Source organism: Acipenser ruthenus, chromosome 16 (genome assembly GCF_902713425.1).
Source record: "Acipenser ruthenus chromosome 16, fAciRut3.2 maternal haplotype, whole genome shotgun sequence".
Lineage (NCBI taxonomy): Eukaryota > Metazoa > Chordata > Actinopteri > Acipenseriformes > Acipenseridae > Acipenser > Acipenser ruthenus.
In genome coordinates this window covers 34060385-34079932 of record NC_081204.1, presented here as the reverse complement: position 1 = coordinate 34079932, position 19548 = coordinate 34060385, and the positions used below count along the sequence as shown (strand labels likewise).

Genomic DNA, 19548 nt, shown 5'->3' with positions numbered 1-19548 from the left:
TCCTTGCATCTCAAGTATTGACCTGGCTCATTCTTGTTATGAAGACAAGAAAGCAATTCTTTTTAAATGATAATTCACAAATTTGATGTATTCTGCTTTGTTCTGTTTTAAATCCCTTCACCAATTCACAGGAGTGTAAGTCAGTGAAAAAATAAATGAGGGAGCTCTGTTTTATAATAAATATTTTACACATGCATAAGACAGAGTCACTCTGCATTAATAGAGTCAAATAAGGTTGCCACTGTTTGAACTAACAGTGATGGTAAAAGCTACTGCTGAGAAATAGGTGCTTTCATTTGGGAATTAAGGTCTCGTCTCCATTCGGCAGCCTTTGAAGCTGGATAGCACGGGGAATTGAGAGAGACATGTAAAGAGAGCTATTCAAGGTCTCATGGCGCATGGACAATCACACTACAGGGTTTCTCATTGCTCTTCCATTGTGTCTCCTGCCCCCAGCCTCCTGGAAATACTTACTGATGAATCAGTCTGCACTGTCGCTCCTTATTGACTTCACTTAGAACTCCTCGATCACACAATTTAATAGTTATTAATTTGTACTCTGGAGGTGATTTTTCAAGGAATCAGACCACCCCCAGACCCACTTATCCCTTGGCGCAGGACTAATCCCCTTGAAAGTGTATCACAGAAAGTTGTTGAATTTTCTCTGATGTAAAAGTAGGCTTCTTCTCAATCGGCCCCCTGGCTACCAGTTATTCTGTCGGCAAAGATGTGCTATTGAGTGAACCCTGTAATGAGGTTAACCCCTTTCATCTGCCATAGCCCCCCACCCCCTCTCCCCCGCTGTGGCCTCTTCACTCACCTGTACAGATGAAACTTGATAATCCACCATAGATAAGGTCATCATTGTCTGGTAACACAAATGGACAACTGGTCTGGACTTCCAGACAGTATTGCTTGCAGGGAATTCTGTTCTGGCACTGGCTCTGGGTGGCATTGAAATACTCCGCACACAACCAGGCTTTGTAGACTGCCTGGAGGAAAAAAGGAAGAAGCCAATTAACATGATCGAACCTTCACTGGCCCCATTAATCAGAGGCCAGGTTGTGATACCCAGAAGAACTTGTACTGCCAATACTGAGTTTCATCATAACGGAATGAGTTGTTCTGAACACGACACACCCACATATACTTCAGTTTGTTAGTCGTGCCCCTAGAGAGGGCAGAACTTTGGGTCAGTCCATTCAGACTTAATAGAAATGTACACTATCTCGCTTGCTTGACTGTGTAATGTTGTTTTCTTGTTCTCCCTCCGGCATATTATATGTGAAATTTAAACATTTTGATTGGCTGTTCAGGGGATCTGTGCTTAATAAGTCTGCCCAGACCCTAATGGACTATTGTCGCAGGATGATGTTACCATTTTTTACAAAGCTTGTTTTAAAAAGCTGCTTCAGATGTAGGGGTTATTACCTTGATGAATGTGACCGTGTCAGGTTGCTGGCAGGGAATGTCTGTTTAGCTCTGCTAGTGGACTTTTGATACTATCTGACACTGGCTGTGCCACTATACTGCACTTCTCCTTACATTGTTGCAGAATTAGTTATTAGTAGACGATGGATTTTCTTCTTACATTCTCAAAGAATTTCTGCCAACATTCCTCTACTTCATTAAGATATGAAGTTTCCTTTGAAGTCATGCTAATTTCCCCTTGGCTACTCTGTGTTACAATACTTTCTCAAGCTGGCAGGATACTAGAGTTTCCATAAGATGAAGGTTGACATTTGATTTCTTCATTAACATGTAAAAAAACATGTAGGTGTGTCGCTGTTTTATTCATTCTGAGAACTAATCTAGTACTGTGGATCTCAGAAGATCAATAAGGTCAAATTGCTCAGCTCTGTCCATTTTAAAACACCAGTGCATCAATTTGAAAAGTTTGCGCACAATGTTTTGTACATTAATTTAGAGTAGCAGGTTCTGTCTGACGCTGATGGTATTATTACACTGTTTTTGTGTGTGTCAGTTTATGGGCATAATCACCACTAAACACAAAAAACGGACCTCATTGAAAATGTGCCTCGCTACGCACTGGTCCTGTCCGTCTGTCTGCCTGTCTGTCACATTACATGATGGACACGATAACTGCCTTGAAAAGTATCCAAACATTTATCATAGATTTCTAGAATCATACAGACTTTTCAGACTGTAATCATGAAAAAAAAAATTGAAAAAAAAATTTGCAACTGTTTACACTACACAAGTGTATGGGATCTGTTTTTAACAAATAACAGCCTTTGAAAAACAGCCCTGTAAAAAGGATCTTTGATATTTAGGCACGGTTTCAATCATGCAGCAGGATGACAACTATATCACTTCAGATGGCTGCTGTCATGGCAACGGTGTCAGTTAGGCTTATCATTTCATCATTACATTCATCATATCTGCTGTAGTGCTTCATTGCCCAGTGCAACTCAATTCACTGATACTAAGTTTTAAGGCAGCATCATGAATGCACTTTCAAGGAGAGATGGCTTTCCCCCTGATTGCCTTGTACTCAATCTGAGAAGAAATAATGGCTTGATTTCCACTACTGATACGAGCTAGTCATTTTTCACATTTTCACTGCTGGTCTTAAGAAAAAGCCTCAATTACAATGTTATTGTGCATAGTTAAAATGCGCTTAATCACAATTGTAGCAGCAAAGGGTTAGGGTTAGGGTTTTATCTTACAAAATGATTTACACATTAAGTACATTGTAACTATGCATAATAACATTGTAATTATGTGTAAGTACACATGTATTTACTAAGTTACTATGCAAATACACAGTAATTAGAGACACAATGTAAAGTAAAATAAGAACATGGCTTTTACTGCACTGGAATGGCTGCACCTGTAAAACAGCTCATCCGAGCGTCTTGACCACTGCACTCTTTCCCCTTTAACCTTGGTGCATAAGAGGTTATAGAGCTTTTCACCTCATTTCTCACAAGCAGGGGTCCGAATCTGTAACAGCAGTGCATTCCATATCACTGCCCAGTATACTCCGTCGTTGGTATATTGAGCCAGCTGCAGTGCATTCTATCCCTAAGTTAAAGTGTCAGCATGGGGGAAATCATTGATCAAGCCACATACAGCAAACAGTACCTCCGGGGGTTCATCCAGACAACATGCAGATGCAGCTTAGTTAATATAAATCAGAGAGGACACCCAGCAGCTTCATGTGCACTTGCACTGCTGGGTGCTCATGACAAATGACACTGTCATCTCTGTGTCGCTTCTTTTAAATTGATCCCTGTTTTAAAGGAACTGGAATAGAAGCTGCCTCCTGTAATCAGTGTGTTATTTTGACCATGTGGACCCAAGGGTCTTGTTACACTATACCCACTCCTAATTGCACAGCGCTGTGACAGACCACAGAGCAGCCTACTGACAATGTTTATCACCCCTCTGTCAACCATTACAAACCACGCGTGTGATTCACTTAACCACAAGTGTGCCTCAAAAAACCAGTACACTAGTAAGGGTACTACCTCAGAAAACAGCACTATTTGCATTAAAAAATAAAACATTTTGATTTTAGGTTCAGTTCATTTTATTTAACTTGGGATTGCAGAACTTATTTTTATAAGGTGTCCTGACGAAATAGCTGCATATTTTAAAAGAGGACACCAGGAACACTGTTTCATTTGTTTTGCAACCTGTACAACGACTTCAGTTTAGATGTTCAAAGAGTAATCAGTATATTCAAGGATGTGGACCTAAGTGAGGCTGAGAGTCATGATGCATCAGAATGCTTTGTTTAGAATAGTTCTATGGAGCTCCTTGCAGTATGATGCTCAGAATGCTTTGTTTAGAATAGTTCTATGGAGCTCCTTACAGTATGATGCTCAGAATGCTTTGTTTAGAATAGTTCTACGGGGCTGCTTGCAGTATCATGCTCAGAATGCTTTGTTTAGTCAGTATCCTCTGGTGTGTACAGCACTAGTAGTCACAAATCAGGACCTCCTGCTTGTTCCTCCTTGGTTAATGCTCATTAAGAAGAGGGGGGGGGGGGGGGGGGGTCACAAAGGCTAAACCTTTAAGCTGGAGATCAGGCTTTTTCAGACAAACACTCAATTCCAGAGTGTAGTTTTTTTTTTTTTTTTTTAATAACAGGTCAAAATCAAGCAGGGGATTCCCAAGAAAAGTGTGTATTAAATGATTATGATAGGCTAGCAAAGTGGCGCAGAAACAGTTTCATGCATTCTAATTGTATGCTTGTATCAAACAAAAATGTTTGGTTTTGGTCACATACTGTACTGGCAGGTCCGCAACAGACAGAGAGCTACTGTAGTGTCTTATTCATTATGACAGTATTAGGCGTTTGGAAGGGAGTTCTGACGTCACATTTCACTTTCATAACAATGAAAAAAAGAAACACTCCTCCTACAGAAAGACAGCAAAGATCTCTCTAAAATGCTTTATATCTCCGCTAACATGGAGAAAATACTAGTGCTGCAAACCCCAGCTGCTACACTATTGATCCTCTTCACATACCCTACCCTGTAATTGTCTTTGTAATTGATCTTGGCTTCCTCCAACGCCCCGCTGAAGCTTTGAAAGCCACAGTCCAAATAAGAGCAGTACTCTAGAACAAGTAAACTATAAAGACTCTCCAACACGTGTTTCTCTTTTGAAGTTAAAAATGAGAGTGCATATTCTACATCAGTCACTACAAGGCTATCACTGGCTTGTCAGAGACCCCTGTACTGTTTTAAAATGCTACAGCTACTTTGATCTGGATTAGTACTGCTAGAAAACATTGTCCTTTGAAGTATGATGCAGGGGTGGAGGGTTTTTGAAGATCTCAATCAATGTGAAACTGTATAATGCCATATGTATTGCTTTGTGTATATCTCTAGAGTAATTTAGTCCACATATCTCTTTGTTTAATTTGCACTACACAATCCAATGTTAATTCACTTGTCAATGTATTATAACGTGCACTGAGAGACTAGAACTCTTTCTGCTTGAACTGAACACTCTTGGAGCTAAAGAGCCAAGAAACAGCATGGGGTTATTTTCATTCCCATGCATAGTAGTAAGACCTAGAACTTATCAGCGCGTTTCCATATTACTCAGACATTTTGAACCGAGGAGACACATCAAGACAACAGAGCTTTCAGACATCTTCGCGCCACAAATGGGAAATGGAAGAAAAGCAAAATCCATTCCCTCCCACAGGCTAACTTGTGCCTTTTGTCTGTCGAGCTTGCGTGTCAGTGACAGCGCTGAAAATAATAGACCCTCGTAAATAACAAAGCAGCCTGTGCTTTATAAAAGGCTTTCAAAGCCAAAACATTCAACTTTGATCACAGACAGAGCCATTTTTGTAATTTATGTTTCTTGTTGATTACGTTTAATCTGAATAGCATTACTCGTTTGTAATTAAGAAATAACCTCATAAATTTGCTATTTAGCCATTTGGAAAATGTGTACCACATGTTTTTTTAGTGGGTCGTCCACACTTCCTCAGTACTATTCAGCTGGTCCAAAGTACATTTTATGAAGAACACTTTATTCTAAATAACCAAGTACAAATACAGAAACATACAAAATAGCTTTTATTTAATTTTTTCAAGCAAATGGTGTCATCAAGAAAAATGAACAAATGACAAATATTATTGTATTGTGATTGCAATGAATTCCAATTGCACTTGAAACCAGGTCTGGTCTGTACCAGTGGTGATATGCAGCTCTGTAAATGACCCCTGGAGGAAAACCCCAGCTGGATTCAAGAACAGCGGTATCCATATACCTGCCATGGTTTTGAGTGGTTGAAATAGACTGTTGTACACTCTGCACGCCACCTGACTGGGAAATCATGCTCTTGCGATCAAATTCTTAGCAAGCGGTGAGGTTTTTTTATTGATGTCTTTATCGCTATTTGCAAAATGAGCAAGCTGATTCACCAGAACAGCAACCAGTCATCTTAGAACTGCAGGCTCCTAATGGTTTACACCAGTCGATAGTTTTTAATTAGTAATTCACTTGCCTGCAGATACTGTATGAAAAAAAAAAAAAAAAACTAGTAGGCACTGACAATCTTCCCTGACCCGGCATGGCAATATCACACATGATTAAAATGATGACAACATGATTGCGACTCAATTTGGCTCCAGGGTATTGGAGTTTAGTTCCTGCAAAAGCAGAATACCAAACATGCAATCTGAGTTGAACTGAAGAGCCGCTTGGCTCTGCAGTGCAGAAGAGCACTGCAAACATTTCCACCAAGGGGACAGTGGAAATGAATTAACGAAAGGCCTGTGTGTTTTAATGACCGCTCCAATACAGCTGTCTTTATCACTTTACAGATCCAATAAAGCCACTGGTATCCACATGTTTACTAATACTAGCTGTATAATTAAAAGCAATGCATATTAGCTGTTGACAAACACAGCTATGCATAGTGCTATCATTGCTCCAGCACCAAGCACTCTGTTTAGCTTTACGGTACGTAGTGATCCATCAATCACACTGTGATTGCGTTCTCTCTGTTGCAAATCAGCAATCAGCATTGCACTTTCACAAGCCCTGCTGGTCCAGGGAGAGCTCTCTCTCAAAGTTGCATTATGTTGACATCCACAGATTTGAACTCCTCCACCGGTATTTAATTCCACTGACTGATGGGCTGCTAAAGATACACTCTCATTTCCCAGTGCATCAGTACCCTGGAAGGGATCCCCTGCCAATCAACCCTGACTCTAAAGATTGTAAAACTGTTTTAAAGGAGGGATAACCAATGCATTAAAATCCGTTTTCTTACCCATTAAGCAAAGTGGTGGTTCAGGCAGCGAACTCACTTTAACCGTAGATCAAATCACGTAAACAACAAGCATATTTTAGGCGCTTCCAATACCAGAACAACTCGCCAGTCGCATAGCTAGAATCTTTTGTGCCTTTCGATAAACAATCCATCCAGTGATCTGCAAGGAGTTTTTTGGCTTCATCTAAGGAGGAGGGCAGGTGTCCTGCCCCCCTGGCCATCGTTTCCTGATGGCCAGCCTCTCCACGTATCTGAAAAGGGTACCTCAAAGAATGTAGTGTAAAAAATATGTAGTTGTGTTGTCTAGTCAAAGCTTCAATAAATTAGTTTCCTGACTAAACTTGTATTGTGCTGCTCAGAATTTCTTCTCTCTTGACTTACTTTTTAAAAGTGAATTCAGAATAGGAAAATATTTTAAATACTGCTTTACCCTGAGTTTGAACTGCCCCTACCCCTAGTAAGAACTCAGCCCGTGCCCCTACACATTGCTAGAGCATGTTGTGCTTCTGGACTTTAAACCAACCTTCTGTCTATACTGTGGGAATGAACTAATGATCCTGTGACACTGTTCAAAGGAGAACAGTGGTATTAACTGTACTGGATAAATTCCAACATGATTTAAAAAATAAAATCTGGTCTAGCTAAACCACTCTTTGTGGTTAATCAAAAGTCATTACATCACTTAACCATAAACAAGTGGACATTATTGGAAAGAAGACATTGAAAGGAATGCAGTGCTGTTTAACCGTGTAATACACTGCAGGTCTCTGGAGCAGTGAATCACCACCTGTAGGTCAGGTGCAAGTCAGTCCTGACTTTGGTGCACTGAATCAAAAACAATAACCCTCACATTGACTTTAAACTTAAATGCCTTCTCAAGAAGCCTGGGAATACCTGAGGGCACTTTTTTATGTGATTGGGGTCATTGTTGCATGTGCTGTCAAAAGGTTTTGCTTGCTTGGTCTGAAAACAGAAAAAGAACTTTCATAAATCTTAATTAATTTAAAAAAATTTAAAAAAAAACTACCAGGTGACTACCATAACTTCTGGATGAGAATCCAAGAGAGCATTCTTCATCAGTGCAAATACTGAGATCCTTAAAGAAAGCTCCATCAAGCTCCATCAAGAACATGGTGCCCTTACATATTAGCAGAATCAATCTGAAAATCACTTCCCAAACCCTGGCAAAGGAAAAGCATAATTGGCATTGTGATCTACTGCTCTGTAACGATAAGGCGTGACTTATTTAATTGTGTACACCTGTTTTAAATGATCCTTTTCCTCAAGTTATACTTACTTTCATATGACGTGTCTCGCAAACCTGGATGTTTAACTTATGGGAAGGTGCATTCTCAACACAGCATGGAAATTGCAGCCGTCTGGCTCAGCTTCCCATGAGAACATCTCCGGCTGGACTTGCATTCAATCGAACTCTCTTTCCACCACTTTGGTGTTTCCTCTGTAATCAGCGTGATTAAAGAGACAGGAATCCACCAGTGTAATCCAAATAATAAACATCCAATGATTTATTTATGCATACCATAAAAATGCAAACACTTTTCATATTATATGCATTATATTGTTGGTGTGCCAATTTAGTCCGTGTAACACTAACACTTGTAAATCAATAGCATACTGACACATGTCCAAACCGATCTGGTATCTGCAGTTTCTGTACTTCCTGCCTCATCAGAACTAATGCAAAGCAAATGGTGCAACATGATTGGCATTGATGTGTGCCAGGCACTGTTGTGATCAACACATACCCTTTATAATATGCATCACCAAAGATGCTAGTTCCTCAAATGGAATGCTTCGGATATGAAATCTGGGTTAATGCATGCTTTTGCAAGAGCTCATTGCTCACTGTTTTATCATCTGAAACCAACAGAGGTCAGAATTCCCACATAGAAAAAATTCAGCAGTGCTACAGCAATCCCTCTTGCGGTGAGGCATTTATTACTGTCTGTCAACCCCTTAGATTTGTAATTCATAGGCACTGCAGGCAGCTGGATGAAGAAGCCTAATTTTTATGGGCTAGGGACGATTATACAGCTATTTGACCTTCGGATACGACGTAAAACCGAGGTCCTATTGTAAGCAGTTGTGATGCATAGTTCACCCCCTTGTTTCTGTAAGTCGTTTGAATAAAAGTGTCTGCTAAATGACTAATTATTATTATTATTATTATTATTATTATTATTATTATTATTATTATTATTATTATTATTATTGCCTTGTACACATTACATTATAGCTGTTTATGTCCAATAACTGGACTACTACCGTATTAGTAATAAGATTTACTTTATTTCGGTAACACTTCACATTAAGTATCTCTAATTACTGTGTATTTACATAGTAGTTACCTAGTAAATACAAGGGTGCTTACACATAATTACAGTGTTATTATGCATAGTCCCATCTTGTAGAAACGTGCAGCCCTGGTTAGCTGGCAGGACTTACAGTATATCTCATATCGTGCTCTTTAAGACAGTAACGTTGAAATTCTCAAGGGTTTTCTGGCTTTGACCCAGCAGATTTCACAATAGTTTCACATTTCTCAAATCACACCTAATTCTTTATCTGACGGATGTTGTCTCTGGTAAGACAAGAGTGTACATAAATCCTGTCTGTTTTATCATTGTTGCAGTCATTTAGAAACGCTAGCTCGTAAAAAAAGAGACATTTCACTTGTTCCAGATTTGCCCATATCGATTTTTGTTTTGAATGATTTGCACATATTCTTCAGGTCTTTATTCTGGTGGATCAGCAAACAATGTAGATTGATCTAGTGCAGTATATTAAAACAATCTATTCTATGATCATACACTGTGCTTTCAAAACTGTGCTTTCAAGAAAAGGTGATACATTCTCAAAGCTGTTTACTCCAAATCATCATTAGCCAAAACAAATGTTAGAAAGGAGAAACAAACCCAATGAAGTTACCAAACCAGATAAACAACTGAGATGTTTAACTGAGGACCCTGTAAGTGGTCTTAAGTCTGTTCCTATTCGTTTCAGAATTGTAATGGTGTTTTTTTTCCTATCAGATAAAACTGGTGCTGATTTGGAGTGAATACGTTTGAGAATTGAACCCCTAGTCTTCCTCTACACTGAAAGAAATCTCCAAGCCTGACTGCAAAGGGTTACCCGAACTTTCACAGGTACCCGTGTGCTCTGAAGAGACATTGGTTTGTTGTTTGCAAACTAGCAGCTGCTTAGCTTCCAAACAGATGACCTGGTGAAGGAGTTTAATAAAAGACAAGGAGAGGGTGCTGTGGTTACCATCTGCCTGCTATTACAAAACAGCACCTTGTATTTACAGGGAACATATGTGCAGGAAAACATTTTTAAATACAGTACACTGACCAGAGAACAAACAACAAGCGTGCTCACAAACTGAACAACGGGTCCTATCATTTAATAGAGATCAGCTGCTAATAGTGAACTCCCAGTATCTGGAGTATGGGCCGGATTCTCAAAGCTAATTCCTCCTCGAAATCGTCATTATCTCAAAAGATACATTTTTAAAATGAATACGAAAACAACCTGAAACTGTTTCCTAGGCACCTGTAATAAAAGTTGTTTATTGGGTGCATGTTTCCTAACCCCATACGTTGATTAGTCCAACCATAAATTAAAAACCGCTCTAGCCTTTGGTCACAGCATCTCTCACAAATGGCTTGACCCCCCCCCCAATCCCGCTCCATCCCCTCTTTGATATCCCATTCACACCACTTATTCATGCCTATTAAACTGTCACCTCGGCTTGTGAAAATGGTTGCACTGAGAGTTAGTCTTTCGACAGATGACCTCGGGCCAGACGCTCTGCTTCCAATATGAGAGCTATCAGGAAGCTGGGCTGCCGGCCTGTGACATAAGTGATGAATGCTCCTAATGCGTGGCACCCTTACAGCTACTCACGAGAGCAAACACTAAGCAGCAGTTTATACATACAGGATACTTCGTGTCCCCTCTGCTCTACAGTAAGGAAGCTGTATGTACTATGCAGTTTTAATGTGGCAGCTTTAACATTTCCTTTTGAATTTTAGTGAAAAGAGACGAGAACACATGGTCGTTCATATTCTAAATAAACTCTCCCTTCCCTAATCATCTTCAATGGCAATGCATTTACTCAGCATGGCAAGAGGTCAGCTTCAATGGTTGAATGAAAGCAGCATAATAAGTTACCTTTACCATTAGGATTTGATTAGAAGTGGAACTGCTTGGGGTCTTTTGTGGGGTTACTTTTGCTAGTAAACCGGTAATAAACTAATGCATTGCACAGTAACTTTGAAAAGCAGCTGTCTTTATGCATGCTGTATATAAACTTTGTAAGTCCTCTTGAGTCTTCCCCTATTTGAGCATTGCAGGTTTTGAAAGCATGTATTTTATGACACTATTAATACTAGTGCACCACACCACAGCTAGACGCTGTGCGGATTTGAAAATGACTTGCTATTATTCAAACTGGGACCTGCTTTCTACAAGACAAATTCTCGTCTGCCACCTAATCCCTTTAGATCTCCTCAGACAAGCCAGGTGAAATAAATGTGCTCTATTAGCACGCGATTCTGTAATATTGCATCTGCTTCGGTGCTGGCTGTTTAAAACATGTGAGCTCGGTGATAAAGCCACCAGGTCTGAGCAAATTACATTCTGCTTTGCAAGGCAGTTGGCATTGCTATTCTTCAGAGTAAATTCTGAGGCACTGCTGGCAAGCTTGGTGATTGCTCTGTGTCTAACGCAGGTGTAAAACTGGGCCATTTAGGCTGCTGCTGTAATGTAGGTCAGTTCGTACTTTTAAAGAAATTACTTTTTAAAAAAGTTTTTGAAATGTTTTTTTTGTGTCCTCCAGCATTTCAAAATTAAAACATTGGAATTGATTTTTGTGTAGGCTTTTTTATTTATAATTTTTTTTTTTTACAGCCATAAGCAGCAACATACTGAACTTAAATCAGTGTCCTGAGGCTACAAGGCTTGAGCATCAGCCCAGGATTTCAGCAACTTTATTTGATGATGGCAATTCTTTCATAACTATAATACCCCTCTGTGATTGATTTTAAGGACAAACTAAGTTAGTGCCTTAATCTGTGTATTACTATACAGTATACTTGTCTGCTGGACTGGTATTTGATACATTTTACCATTTAATGGTGGCAGCGTAGCCTAATGTACTTTTTCAAACAAACTGCTGTGCATTTAGGGATAGGATTTACAGGGGAGTCTCTAGAATTCTTGTATTGGGTGTGGATCATTAACCCCTTGATTTTTGGATGAGCTCACCAGGAAATGCCATAAACAGACAATTGCCCACATATACAGAGAGATACTCTAAAGGGACACCCCTAAATTCTTGCTAATGGCACCCCTAATCACACGTGTCTACAGGAGGAAATAAGCTAAGGTAGATGCAAAATGCAATGCAATGTTACAGTATTACCCTTTGTACTCTTTCATTTCACAGAATACCCCAGCCAAGGGCAAGCAGACATCAATTTGTTTACAGCTATTTTCCATGGATAACAGATTCAGCAGCATGACTATATTAAGCACATCTCCCACTAAGAGCTGGGAAGAGGTGAAATTAGGATTCCTGTGGTTATTTTGCCTTGCAAGGGGGAAATGTAATCCCTTGGAATTTCACACCTTGCAGGACCTATATTTCGCTGCCTTTAACAAGGCAAAAGATTACCCTCTCTGGCAAGTCCCTGTGATTCATTATTTCAACAGGACATGCTTTAGTTATAGTCTAGAAAAAAAAAAGTCAAATAACGATGTCTGATACATTGTCAGAAAGTTGAGTTTTGTTCAGTCATTGTCTTTATGTCTATTATAATCATACCATTTCACATCACCACATGCGTTTACTGTGTAGCACCCAGTAAAACCCAATCAATGTGCAGACATTCCAAGATCTAGAAGCGGTGGACTGTCAGAGTTAGGATGTGCATTCTGAAGCGTTCCGTGGATTCTGACATTCTGAACCATCCTGTGGATTCTGACATTCTGAATGGAAGAGGAAGACTGGACATGCTCTTAAGGATTGCCCAGATTCTTACACATAATAATTTGTTAGGTTCAGGAGTTTTAGAGGGGTAGGTTAAGATACAAATTTAGTGAAAGATAAGCCTTTAATGCCTTTGTATGAATTTTTCACAGATAGATTTGTACCCCCCTTTTTTTTTTTAACAGAACAAGGGCTCTGATCCCTACTTTAATCTATTTAACAAAATGCCTTTCTAGGCCTTTGAAGCTTTGATGAAGAAACTTGCTTACAAAGATACCTGTTTATTATAAGTAACACTTATCAAGTGCCCTTAACACTTATTAACTGCACATTGGTGCTTGCAGTTACAATGCAACAAAATCCTAAATACAATGTATGCACAGTAGCAGTTGCCTTGATCTTGATACTCTCCACAACAGAAACCACAGACACAGTTTGTTGCCTAGAACAGGCAGCTAAACGCATCCTAAAGCACATGTAAATTCACCAGCTGTGGGGACCGCTCAAAAGCACTGTGAATAGGTGAACACACATAACAACCAACTAGCGACCACCAGCATGGACATCCAACATAAATCCATTGAATACATTTGATGAAGCACAATAAATCATTTTATTATTTTCTTATTTAGCTTTATAACTGTTTATCCTTGGAGGGAAAAAAAGGGTTCAAACGGTGGACTGCTGTAAATGAACAAATACGTTCAGGCAGAACATCTATACCTACACATAAGCCTTCCTGCAAGATGAAAGCTAGTGTGGAGAGTGCAGAAGGCTGTGTAATACAGTGCTACCGTTCAGTAGCCTCCAGTAGGGGTTGAATTTGTAGTTCCATTCACTGTGTAATAAATAGTACTACTAAGCCCACTTTATAGCTGCTTCTGGCACAGTAAATGCCAGACACATAAGGAACTGGTTCATAGGCGCTGGCACCCGATAAACGATGGGTTGTGCTTTCTTAGCAACCAAAACCCTGTCACAGTTTTACCAGCACAAGTAAATACAAATGACACTTCTTTTTCTACGCAGGTCTTTGGTCCACCAACCAATAGCGATGAAAACGACACTATGGATAATACTGTAATAGTGTAATATGTATGTGTTTCTGTGTTCAGTTTAGCAGGGAAATACACATTCATGGTGAAAGAAAATCTTGTGGGGCATTACTAACCAATGCTAACCGTTATTTTCCCCTGACTAGTTTCACATCCTGTAGTATAATTTGTGATGTTTTCATAGCCAACGTCTCTAAATGCCTGGCGCTCTCAAACAGGGGAAAAGCAGCTGTGAATTGTCTTTATTGCCCTGAGTTTTAGACTGACGAGAGGGCTGTTTGAAAATCGTTAAATGAATCTCTTAATTTGTATTTTTTAAATCGGTATGATAGATCACGATGCTTGACTGCTAGCCATACTGTAAACATACAATAGACATACCTGTGCAGATACAGGACATACACATTATAACAGGGCATACACAATATATACAGTACACACAATATATACAGTACAAATAGGAAGCTGAAGATGACCTGAATTAGTGCTTTTAATTTGAGTACTGACAAATTATCGTGGGAGTTAAGAGTTCCCCTGGATATATCATTAGGGTGAGCGAACATTCAGAATGCAGAACAATACATAACATGCTCGTTTGTAACCAGGCAACAGTGACTGTAGGCTTTAAAGTAGAGAAAACCAGGTTAATTGCACTTGTGTTTTAATAAAAAGTCAGTGCACTTGGGTTGGACATGTTTTTTTATAGAAACTTTTGCTTTGGGGGCTGAGGAGGGCACTAACTATCTTCAAGTCCCCACAGTACAAGCAGCAGTTAGGAAGAATGTGACTGTCTGGCTGCTCTCTATATGTACTTTCATTCTGTTTCATTTTACTGTGATTTCTTTATCGGTCCAAAGTAAAGGCAATGGCTCGTGAAATCCCTGTGGGTGTGTGAGAAGTCAGGAGTGTCGTCGAGGCATATTAATAACACGCACTCCTCCCCGCCAGCCCTTGACAAATCTAAACAAATGACCCGCAAGAAACTGGGGTGCGTGGAGGCTTTACAAGAAAATACTGACCCAGTGCGAAACCAAAAAAAAAAATCAGATTTGTAACGCCAAGCGTTGCTCAAGTAAACAATATTAAACACACATTAATTAATAAACAGATCTTTCTGTCGGGCAAATAAAGCTACTTTACATGGGCAGGATGACTTTTCCATTTGAACATTGCTTTATCTCTTGAAGGTTACATTGGAAAGCATGTCCATTACAAAAGCCAATCGCTATTCCGCTGTGTCCCTCCAGTCAATGACAGTAATGAGGCCTGCTCATATCTCACTTAGATGCAGAGTTTTCACCAGTTAAGGTTTTTTTTAATATAATGTGGAACCTTGGGGGCATCCCCCAGGATCTGATTATGTGCTATACGTCTGTGTAAGCTTTACTGAATAAAAACTTTCTGTAACCCCCCCACCACCACCACCTTTCAAACATAGTTTAATCAGTGAGGCTATCATGATATGGCATTTCACTTTTATGCCTTGTTCTGAAGTCCTCGGGGCCCCCGCTCACTAGTAAAACAGTGCTGGGTTGACACTGCCTTGGTCTGTATAGAAGACTTGCATCACAGCTTGCTAAAGGTATTAGAGTGCAAGTTTATTAGTGGCTCGTACTTATGCACCATTTATTAATGCATGAATGAATCCACCCATAGTAATCCCATAGGAAAACATAGCAAGGTAATGAAGCACAGTGATACCATGGTAAAGCATAGGTAAGAATTGTAAAAGCACAGAGAGATATGGTAAAGCACATTACAAATCATGGCAAACTAGGGTAAACTGGTAAATGCATAATATGATCATGGGGAAAGCAAGAGAAAAGTAAAAGAATAGCGTGCAAATATGCTGTGGTAAACTTTTGTAAGTGTGTGCGTGTTTCATTGTCTTGATTAAAACATGTACAGATGTTAAAGGTCAACGAAGGTATTTAACCAAACAGCTAAAGCAGCTCAGACCTGGCCAAATGATGGCAAATTCCATATTTGCTCATCTGCTAAAAGTTGTAGATATTTGGCCAGGTTTTGCAGAATGATTGTAACTTATGTTATACATTTTATTTATATATATTTTGTGTAGTTAAATTATTATTATTTATTTCTTAGCTGACACCCTTATCCAGGGCGACTTACAATTGTTACAAGATAACTCATTATTTTTACATACAATTACCCATTTATACAGTTTTTTTTTTTTTTTTTTTTTTTTTTTTTACTGGAGCAATCTAGGTAAAGTACCTTGCTCAAGGGTACAGCAGCAGTGTCCCCGACCGGGGATTGAACCCACAACCCTCCGGTCAAGAGTCCAGAGCCCTAACCACTACTCCACACTGCAGCTACAATATGCTTTTTAGTAATTCTTTTTATTTGTCTTCGTTCTCCTTGTACTGTGTATTCTGGCCTGATGGTAGATGAGATGCACCAGTCTTGCTTTTGTTTTCAGTAGAGAATCAGATGAAAAGGACACAGTATAAACAATGTACTGATTACACGGGGAAGCAGCAGAAGCTGGTATTTCTCTTAATTGTTAACCAGGAAGCTGTTAATTACATGTGAGTAGGTGGAGATACTGCATAGAATTGCCATTAGAACACTCTTCATCAGCTGAATTTGTTATTGTAGCACTGCCAAAAAGACACTGTTAGGGATACCATGATTACCCCATTACCAGGAGCTGTGCTCTCCAATGAATCAAGCTCTTCCTTTTATCAACACCACCTGCTTGTTCTTGGCTTTTAGTACTTCAAGGCAGACTCCGCAACCAGCTCCCTTCGGCTTCCAGGTGCTAAAAGCTTGGAGATGACTGAATTACAAGAAGGCTGCAGTTCATTTATATTTTATAATAATAATTATACATTGGATGAGCAACCCACTGGGAGGAGGAGGGTGGTGGGGCACAAAGACCTTGCACTAATCCTGTCATGCCTCATAGGACAATGTGTTGAGTGCCATACAGGTTGATAAAGTGACTTCACAAAACAAGTCTTTAGACCATGACTATAGTAAACCAGCATTCTAGATGAGACCTAGCCACCTGCTGGGTAATACACACATTTCAGCTACAATAAGTGAATTAAGCAACGTCACTGCTTCCAAGAATACCAAGGCTTACACAGCATTGGCGATGCACCCACCCCCAGTGCAGTCTCTCTCCAGGGCAGTGTGGGGAGAGCCTGGGGTGCACCACATCTTGTCAGTAACACAGTTGGTCAGACTGCAGCAAAGTTAGTCCCACTTTTACGAGAACAGATCTGAACACCATAGAATCCCAACATGATTAAGATGGCTAGAGGAGAGTTTCGATCCATTTTAATGAAGGCTTCAGCTGTGTAATCCTCAGATTATAACAACTGTTTTAAGTGGTCCCGGAGGAGTTGGGTCAAAGAGATTTCTGTTTTGAAAGGAATGAGAAACTACTGTAGTTAATAGGGCTACCTATTCCAGTTCATCTCTCAATCACGACAGCTCCAGGGTGTGAAAGGCTCTGAATCTTTTAATTTATTGTAAGATGTGGGCTCATAATGCTGCATTAATGCTGAAACATCTACAGCACCTTACAGCTGAAGAGCCCCACCCTACATTAAATTGTATCACCCTACATTAAATTGAATCAGCCTACATTAGAAAGGGCAACTACCCATTTCTATATCGTCCAAGATGTGTGTTTTGTAGCTCTGTCTCCCTCACAGACCCCCATCCATCTTTGAGTAGAGACACAGCCACAGAGAAGGCAAAGCAAAAGCCACTCAGAGATATAACAAGACCTGCAGAGATCCTGTCTTCATCTGCATCCCCGGAGGAAGCCAACTAACCTAATTACCAAAGAGACTAGAGACTAGGAGCCTCCCAGCCTGCTGCCATTAAGCACTGAAGTGCCTTCTCTTGTATACTGAGCGTCCAGGTTTCACATTCAAGACTACAGCTCTCTGCAGCACAATGGTGGCTTTCTTTGTATAGGAAGAGATACAAATGTAATGTGTTAAGGTATCCAGCAGGTGGTGTTTGTGTATATGATATGCTGCTCGGAGTCAGAAGAATATTGAAAATATTACTCCAATACCCAGAGATATTTTAGAGAATCACTAAATAGGGACACAACAACTGGGACAATAATGCTACAAAATAATACAAAAATAAAAAAACATTGGCACCCATTTCACCTTAATTAAATTCAACAGCCCTCATTGCTTAGGCTAATCATTTGATAGGGGAGGTCAGCCCATTGGTAATGAAACACTTCATTCTAATTAAAAGCTGGGTTCTGGTAATTATCACCATAGCAACTGGGGCCCAAGCCTGGTTATTGAGGAAATGGGATCAACAGAAAAAAAGAGTGGAAGATGAAACAAATGAGGAAGTACAAGACTGCTCAGGGAAAAGAAAAGGAAGCGATTGCTTAAGATGTTTGTCAGTCCCATCTCAGAGAAGAAGCTTAAGCAGTATATTGTACAGCTGCATGGCTGGACACCAGTTACTTCATTAGGGGACTAAATGACTCAAAAATGGGGTGTTAGAGAAAAGAAGAAAAAAGTTTATGATGCATATAAGCAAGATACCGTGCAACCTTTTTTTTTTTTTTTTTACCAGTTTTATATCTGCATTGAATAGAGCACCATTAATGAAAGTGACAGCAACTGGGTTGGACATTACAGAGATCAATACCTCAAGGACAGCTCTTTCACTCAGCCCGACACCCATCTGCCATCATAGCTTATCCAAGCCTCAGTGTTGTTCTGTGTATAGATGTCACCAGATATTGATTAACCTCCCTTCTCACTGACCCTGAATCACAGCTGATTACCTGCAGAACCTGACACCAGTACAGGTAAATAACTCAGATGGCTATTTAATAGGTTGTTGATGACTGTACAAGACTTGCACATGATGCACCCTTGTGAAACTTAACAACTGTGCAAATGCAGGATCCAAATAGTTATCTGAAAGATATATAGCATTCCCTCTATAGTCCATGGTATCTGACCTCTCATGGGGTAGATATCAGCTTGCACCCAACACAATATTCTATATACAGGAACACTACTTGATTTAATACTATCTTAATACTAGGTGTGCAGAATAGATCTTGAATTTCCTCAATGTGTTTTGAGGCTTGAGTTTACAATGCTGGTAATCTGGAAGGAACTGCAGGTCTGTCTTTTTTCTAATTTACAGTCGACCACTACTGACTGATTTGTGTCTGAGGACCATTTAGTTGCAAATGGGTTTTTTGATCAATTCATCACCTGTTTGTTGCTACTACAGGGACTATGAGGCTTTAAACACGAGTTCCAGGTTTAATTAACTTTTTAGATAAGCACAAATAACAAGGTTATTTCCATTCACCAATCAATCTACTGGCGTACTTCAGCCCCCAGTTCAGACTGGTGGCGTTATGAGCTAATGGGTGACATTTAGAAGGTCAGTCAATACAAGCTGGCAAAAGGTTACAGTAAGTTGATACAAGCAACACCAGAGTGTTAGTCATACCATGCATTTACCCAGCATTACCACATGGTATTTACAATGATTTAACATACTTCTCTGTTCCTTTGCTCTGCTTTCACTACGGTTTACTATGGGGGCTGGGGGTCAGAACATTACCTATGGGTTGTTACAGCAGTTTGGTCATGGGTACAGATTTAGTTTCTTTCTGTCTTTCTTTATTTGTTTCAGTCATGATGCTCGCACGGGTATAGAGCTGGATTACACAT

The 19548-nt window shown here is 39.8% G+C and overlaps 1 protein-coding gene across 1 annotated transcript in view; it reads right to left on the bottom strand.

Moving 5' to 3' along the window:
• The window catches only part of LOC117412643 (NALCN channel auxiliary factor 2-like), a 62455-nt gene that overhangs the window by 7360 nt on the left and 35547 nt on the right, over window positions 1-19548 (bottom strand). The window contains exon 2 of the mRNA XM_034021169.3: window positions 821-992. Within this exon, the coding sequence (XP_033877060.2) occupies window positions 821-992 (172 nt within the window). The remainder of the gene's footprint in view (window positions 1-820; window positions 993-19548) is intronic.